Source organism: Macrobrachium rosenbergii, chromosome 28 (assembly GCF_040412425.1).
Source record: "Macrobrachium rosenbergii isolate ZJJX-2024 chromosome 28, ASM4041242v1, whole genome shotgun sequence".
NCBI lineage: Eukaryota > Metazoa > Arthropoda > Malacostraca > Decapoda > Palaemonidae > Macrobrachium > Macrobrachium rosenbergii.
This window is the reverse complement of record NC_089768.1, coordinates 14,321,854-14,330,000: the sequence shown is the minus strand read 5'-3', so window position 1 is coordinate 14,330,000 and position 8,147 is coordinate 14,321,854. Positions and strand designations below refer to the sequence as shown.

At 36.3% G+C, this 8,147-nt stretch overlaps 1 protein-coding gene across 23 annotated transcripts in view; it reads left to right on the top strand.

Moving 5' to 3' along the window:
• per (period) overlaps positions 1 to 8,147 on the top strand; it is a 221,500-nt gene that overhangs the window by 110,736 nt on the left and 102,617 nt on the right. For all 23 annotated transcript variants that reach the window (XM_067130139.1, XM_067130140.1, XM_067130134.1 and 20 more), the window contains exon 11: positions 3,319 to 3,473. In XM_067130139.1, the coding sequence (XP_066986240.1) occupies positions 3,319 to 3,473 (155 nt within the window). The remainder of the gene's footprint in view (positions 1 to 3,318; positions 3,474 to 8,147) is intronic.

The window sequence follows — 8,147 nt, the reverse complement described above, 5'->3', positions numbered from 1 at the left end:
TGTTGAGTTTAAAATATTTAGACCAGGATTTTTATCACCAAAGCATGGGAGAGAGTATTCTTCTTCAAAACAGCTGATATAATTATTAGTGCAACCAGAAATACATGCTGAGCCTTCACACTCTTAACAGAGTCCCCTATGGTATTTGTAAGGAGCAAATTCATTCACATCACTTTAGGTTGTTACCAGAAGCATCAGTATTCTCTGGTTAATCATTTACTAGGATTGCTGGGCCAGAGCAAAATAAAAATGACTGAGACTCTTGTTACCAGTAGGTGGTAACTGTCTTCACAGTTCCAAAGCTATTTATTGTTTTGAGAAAAGAGATTGTATGGGGATCATGCAACTTTGTTCCCAATGGTAATTTTGGTTAAACCTTACATGAATTTTTTTTTATTCTGCTCTTGATCCTGGGCACCGTTTGTTTTCAAAGATTCTCAGATTATTACTTGATATAGAATTCGGTCAGGTTGGTAGAGGGATGACAGCCTTTCTTTTGATGGAGTACTGGCTGCATCCTGAGGTGGTTTAAATGATCAATAATGTACATTACTGTTTGATCTTATTGATCTCTAAATTAGAATTTATTTCTAATTAATTTTGCATTGAAGCTAACTGTTCAATGGAATAGATAATGCTTTGACACTCAGAGATTGGTAGTTTTGGCATAAAATGCTTACGACATTGTCAGTTTCTTGCATGAATTCAGTACCCATGCAAAACTTAGTTGCCAGTTCCTTTAATCTCACTTTGTGAACTTAATTTTCTAGTTTGGATGTAGGTGTCAGTGTCATTTGCAATCTGAATAGTTGTATGTTACTGTAGTATATTTGAATAATTAGAAAGCCAATATAGTTAGTCAAAATGCTGAATTCTCAGACTTTATATATGGTAGTTTTTCTGTGCCATGAAAAATTACAATGAGTTCCCTTTCCAGTAATGTATATACTGTATATAGTTTATTGCTATTTATGTCATCCATTGCACAGTAAAGCACAAGGGAAAATATGCAAAAGATTTATTGTGGTTTTTCAAATCACAAATATACTACCTCAAGGTGCCCTTGTCCCTTACTTTTCAGAGATCATCCTACAGATTCCATGGACAGAATTTTTCTTTAAAGAACTTTGTTACCAATGGAATTTGAACTGAAGTCTTCAGAACCTGAAAGTGTTTATACAGTATATTGTTTATCCAGCAATGCTAACCATCTGGAAAGAGAAGACAAATGAAATAGAAAATAGCTCTTGAATTGGGAAATTATTATCAGTGTGCAAATCAGTCAGCCTATTCAAGGAAGTATGGTCATCCAGAATCCAGGATTTATCAAGCTGGTAGGGTTATTATATTTGTTATAATTATAGAAGGCATGGTCAGGTTGTTGATCTACCTAGAAAGACTAAAATGCTGTGGGTGACTGCCTGAAGTGGATGAAATGATGAGATGAAAAATCATCATCTTCATTCTTTTTATATCAGATTTTTCTTTTATTGGATTATACATATTTAGTTCTCTCAACTCTCTTTAGGCATGTGTCTCACAGGCAGAATGCCAGATCATGGTTTTATTCCCATCCGGTCCAAGTCTTTGCCTGTGCCCTTTCCCCTAAATTTTCTGGGCCTTCTCATGGTCTTTGTCTTCTTGCTTCCACAAATGTCATGTTAACTGACTGCTCCTTTCCCCTTCTCATCACATGTCAAGACTATATCAATCTCTGATGTCTCAAGTCAATTTTGTTGCCTCGGGGCACCGCAGCTTGGAGTGACTTATTTGTTTAAGCTGCCACAGCTACATATGTCCTTAGCAAGCTCATAGGTTGGCATATCAGTATGTTCTTGACTGGGTGCAACAAGACAAGAATAGCCAGTGTCTCTGAGATGGTGGATGAACAGATCATCTTGAGTGTCATCAACTTTCATGCACTAGAGATGAAGGAGATTGCACCAGAGGCATATCAGACCATACTTAAGAGTTTGTTGAGAGATGATCTTTATTCAGCAGCTCAGAAGTTATACAGGTCGATGTAATTTAAAGAGACTTCCAGGCTTAGAGAGTGGCATCCCTTAAATAGGCTACCATGTATGACCTGTTATGAGAGAGCCTATAGAGCTTCTGCTTCCTTATCTGATAAGCCTCTTTATTTCTTGTAGTAACTCCTAACCTTTTTTTTTTTTCACAGCCTGTACTCCATAGTACTCAAGCTGCCTTGCACCTTCTGGAGCTTTATGGCCCTGACCTGAAATTTGGGTTGGGGACTGATGACTTTCAGCAATTTTACATTTCATAAAAACACCATTGTCTTGTCGTGGTGTCCTCTTCCCCCTTTGATTGGGTGCAGATGTTAATTAAGGGATGAAGCTTCTTATTAAACAAAGGTGGTTGATTGACTGGTGGCTGTACCTTATTTAAGGGAGATTTCCTTCTGGGTGGAAAAGTGAATTCTTTTCTTAACTTCACCAGGAACAAGAACAGCTTTCCTTAGATAGCTTAAATAATAGTCTTTGAAAAGATGTGTATAAACTAGTATATGTATAGTTCTCCATATCCTGCATTATTGCAATAGTTAGACTTCTTACATTTTACTATTTTCTGATGTTGGTGCTATTGTATTTCTGTACTATTTATCCAATTTGTAACTTCTGTGTAGCCTATCTATAACTCATAGAGTTCTCTTTTTTTCTCTTCATACTGAGGAGTGTCATGATATTAAAAGCTGTACCAAAGTTTAATAGTTGTAAAATTAAAAATAATATTTAGTGTAAAAACATAATGAAGTGATTCACTTTTACAGACAGTCTATAAAATTATTGCTTATGAGTGCAGTACCTTCCATAAATTTTAGGTTTGAGGATAATAAGTGGATAATGGATTAGGTCTTTGTTGGTGCATCTTTAATATTCGCAGAGTTTTCCAGTCTCTTGTGGATGCATTAAAAACTGAGTGCTGAGAACCTAATACCTAGTATCAGGCAAAGGAAGAGAGAATGTATTCACACAGCTTCATTATGCATAGAATGTTCTTGACAACAGTAAAACAATCTGGTTGATATATTCACTGACATTCCTATGATCGTTAGAGAATATTTCTATAGAACAGGTCAAGGTGAATTTTTATCATTTCACATTAATACACTATACATATATTATGTAAAAATACTTATTCCAACTTACTACAGTGACTGTATTGTATTCATTATTGTATTCATGTAAAGTTTTGATGGTATATTCATAAAAGAAAACTCATTTTTTACAATTCTGAGTTTTATGAAAAAGGGTAAAATTAGGTATTTGTTTTATAAATATTTTCTTATCATTTCAGTTGTTACTAACCAAGGAAAGCTGTTCAAGAGCAACCCATACAGATTTCGTACTTTCAATGGAAGCTTTGTCACGTTAGAAACAGAATGGCTTTGCTTTGTCAACCCTTGGTCAAAAAAGATTGAATCAATAATTGGCCAGCATCATGTTTTAAAAGTGAGTAATCAGTGCTAAATCTTACAATATTTTTCTTTGTTCATGTTTCAGTTGTGGAATGCCTTATTTGGTATTAAAAAAATGTTAAAAATGTTAAGTGGTCATTGGTTACATGTAGATGTCATGGAGTGCGTTGGTATATGTGAAGTAAAAAAATAATAGTATTTCATAATGTACCCTGTTGAAAGTAGTTTTTGTAAGTTTCAGCAAGATTAAACACATGCACACTACAATCCATAATTTTTAAAAAGATACATTCTTGATAATACAAACCCATTAGCTTATATTAGCTTTGTGTCATTTTGTGCAAAGTTTCAGATACTCTACTGTACTGAAAAAAAAGAAGGAAGCCTCCAGTTCCACATAGCAGGCCATGCATCCAGGCTCCACTGGCCCTCCAGAGGCAGACCAGCATGGCGTTGCTAGGGTTCTGTATGTGGTGGCACCTGGAGGGAACCCTAGTTTGAAGCCAACCACTGGGTCACTTAAATTAATTCAAAATATACAGTCTAACGTAGAGTTTATGGTTTTTAATGTCTAATATGACATGATTCCACAGAACGCAGCTAAGGTTTCCAAAGGGGTTGTGTCCTTGGATGGCCAAAGGGTGCATTGCAGTGATCAACTCAGAATTAAATAATACAGATTTAAACTTTGCTTTTACAAAGATAATTAAGATATTTCAGAGAAATGAATTTGGAATGTACTTCTTTATTGAACGAGAAAAAAAAGTGGGAGGAAAACAAGCGAAGGAGGAAAATGGCGATGGAACAGAACAATGGATATAGAGAAACAAGAAAGGAAAGATGATTTGCATATGAAAGGAGGACAACAATATGTAGGAGGAAGAATTATGGCGTAAAAGGGAAACGAGCTGGAAGAAAAAGGGGTGGATAAAATAGGGAAAAAAAAGGAGTGAAAAGTTTAGGAAAAATATAAGAGGAAAAGTCAGTTGAGAATAAAAAGAAAGATGCTGAGAGGAGAATGAAAAGGAGGGAACTGTGAAGAATAAAAAACAGAAGAGTCAAGGAAGTAAATGGAAGAGTCAGGGAAGGAGGACAAAACATGAATGGGGAAGCAGAAATAAAAACAAAAAATATCAAAATGAAGAAAATGTTAAAAAGTTCCAAAAACTGCATTGAGGTATAAAGGACAGTAAATAAGATTGGGCTAGAAAGTAATGCAGATAAAAATGCAATCATGTTGAGAACAAGAAGGTGGGTATGAAGAGATGGAAAAAGAAAGTGGCATGAAGAAAAGGAGTATGGAGGAAGCAATAAAACAAGATATGAAAAGGATGAAGATTAGGCAGGAAAGGAGAATGAGAATGAAAAACAGGGAAAACTTGGAAGAGACAAAGTATGAAAATGAAAAGGGGGAAATAAAAAAAGAAGAGAAGAATGGCAAAGAAAAGAAAAAGAAATAAATGAAGAGAGAAACTAGAAAGGAAATTGAAAAGGAAGAAATTAAAAAAAGATGAATGATGAGAATTAAGAGAAAGACAAGAGGAGGATGAATAAGCAGTTGTGGAGGGGAAGGCATGGAAAAAAGGAAAGGGAGAAGGAGAAAGAGGAGATACAATAAGGTAGGAAGAAGAAAAAATTAGCAAAAAATAAAAAGAGGAAAAGGTTTTGAATAAAAGGAGGGAAGGGGGAGTGGGAATGAGATGGAAAAGGTTGCAAAAATCAAGAACATAAAAAGAAAAGAAAATAACATAAAGAAGGAAAGAATGAAGGGAAAGAGAACCATGAAGAAGGGAATATAAGAAATGAGGAAGAGGAGCTGCAGGAAACAGGGAAGGAGAATTGAATGGAGGAAGTAGAAAATAAAGGGGAGAAAGAAAGGCAAGAAGAAAGGAAAATTGCTTGACTAACTTCTTTGCTACAAAATGGCTCTTTGGGAAAAAGCATTAAATTAGCTAAATAACTTCATATAGAATCTAATGTAAAATTATTGAAGACAATTATACATGCAGACCCTAGTAGCTCTTGTTATGAGAATCAGGTTACAAAATTGCAAATGCTACTACATACTGCTTGTGGGTAATGTTTCAAAAGTTAAAAACAGTGGGTAATTTGGTATTGCTGTGTTACTTGTCAAGTCTTATTACAAAGACATCCACGTTTATTTTCTTGGTCCTGCTTGGATGTATGCTCAAGAACCAAGAGTAGGGCTCTGCCTTGTGTTATCCACAAGAAGGTTTATTGCTTTCTGGCCAGATTTTGGTTAATATGTTAATGCTTACCCAACAGTCTGTGAACCAGATACTATTCTTCTATAATTATTATTGACAAAATTATTAGTAGGAATTTCTGCCTACTCGTATGACCTGCCTGACTGTATTTGGATAGGTATGAGCCATAAGGGACACAACTTGAAAATTACGGCATGTGTCTCATCAGGCCATCCTATCACCCACTATTTTAGTAATTTTGAGACATAGTGTCTTTGTTTGTTGGCTAGGTTTAACCATAGGCCAAATTGATTAAATTTTGTAAGTTTTGATGTAATTATAGAGCTGAGGTTGTCATCACTGGTGGTCAGCTGTGGAGATACTTCAGTAGTTTTTGTGCATTGCTTGAGTGCCAGTAGCAGTGGCATTGGTGTGGATACACAGAGGCTTTATGTTAAGTGTTTGGGGAGGGAGATACACAAGTTGAATCAGAATAAATGTGAGTTATTTTAAGGAACTCATTAAATTAAACTGGACCATAATGTGACCTTCGTCACCAACCAACTGGGTTGTATTAGGATGCACAGGCGCATTGTCCATGAGAAGAAAAGCCATCACCCGATATCTAGCAATGCTAAGGACCTGTGTCTGATGATGAATAATGTCCTTACAAAAACAATAATGGAACCTATTGGTTCGATCCTGGAGGTGAACCAAGCTTCACTGAATGATACTAAATCACTGGGGGCCTATCCATCAACCCATGCAGAACATGTAGTTGCTTTGCATGTCCAACTGCTTGTTTGCAACAATGCTAACCATTAGCATTTGCACTTAAAGCTGAAATGCATTGCTTGGAAAGCTTTCAACAAAGCTGAAATGCATTGCTTGGAAAGCTTTCAACCTAGTAAGTTCTTTTCTTTATCATCAGCCAAGGTGTTACTGTAGTGGGTAAGAAGTGATAGAATAAACCAGTTTTGTCAGTGTTGCAGATATGTCCTAAAACAACACCCATCAGGTCTTGCAGTGTCTGGTGAAGTCCTTCTATTCCCTCCTTGGAAGCATCCAGAGCTTCCCCACGAGTCTTCTTGTTCCATGCCAAATTTTAAACTAAAAAAACCAACCTCAGACACCTCAAAATTTGCAACCTTATGCAGGAGTGTGGACATTGTAACTGCAAGTTTCAACTCAGCACCACGTTTGTTCATGCCAGCAGCCCGCTGTCGACAAAACCACATCCAAGGTTGACTCCTCAGTCCTCATAATGGCCTTTTGCCATGACCTTTCGGGCCTGACTTTTGACGGTCTTCTTCCCTGTCATGTACTTCTTCAGCTTGTCTTGACAAGTCTTAATATCATGCAAGTTTGACAGAGCAGTGCCATATCCTCCATGATACTGACCTAGACCATCCACTCAATGCTCCCAAAAATTTCTAGTTTCTGTTGAAGGGTCAACACCTTCATTACCCTCTTGGGCGAGATGGGGCCTTACAAATAATACACAGCACCATACACAACACAAGCAGGACTTGCAATGCTGCGGGCAAGGCAGTGAAAGCCATGTGCTCGGGGTACAGCATTGCAAAAGCATTCCTCTCGCAAACAGTTCAAACAAGCAACTGATCACACGACTGTACAAAAAGGGAAAACACTCTTTGTTACCAAGTGTAATGATACTTTCTGGATGTAGCCAATTAGAGTAAGATATGTTCATGACACATATGCCTATCAGCCATTAAAAAAGCAAAAAATCACAATGATGCACTGTATATGTTTCCCCAGTTGTGAGAAACAAAAAAAAATTGAGTGCTTGCCTACCCACGCACCTTCTTCCATATGCTATTAGCCAATTAGAGTAAGATATGTTCATGACACATATGCCTATCAGCCATTAAAAAAGCAAAAAATCACAATGATGTATATGTTTCCCCAATTGTGAGAAAAAAAAAAAAAAATGAGTGCTTGCCCACCCACGCACCTTCTACCATATGCTATTAGATTTACAGTGTATGTGTACTGGCAAATAAGAAGCGATAAACAAAGTGACACTTCATGACATGTTAAGTAATGTCATACTTTTAAGCCAGTAGCAATCTCTCTGCATACCTCTTTCATTTTTTGCATGTTTGTGTGTTTCTTAGAGCATTATCACATGTTGCCTTTATTTTCTTTGCTGGATTTAGTGTACAGTATTCCACTACAAGTTTAATTGACTGTATGTTTATCACACACATCATAACAGTACACAAGAGAATATTTGATCTTTTTTGATATTTTATCTCTAAAAAATTTAGAATGTGCATTGTAGATGATGGCAACACGTTCAGCTGTTCATAACTTGTCTTGGCTATTATGCACACCTTATGGGGTATCGAATGCATTTATCTTTTGTGGGTTGTAAATTTGATTGGTTTTTCATCCATTATGCCATGAAAATTATAATAAAACACACACAAATAAAAAACGAGAAAATATACAGTAAAAATAAAAATGAGAATAGC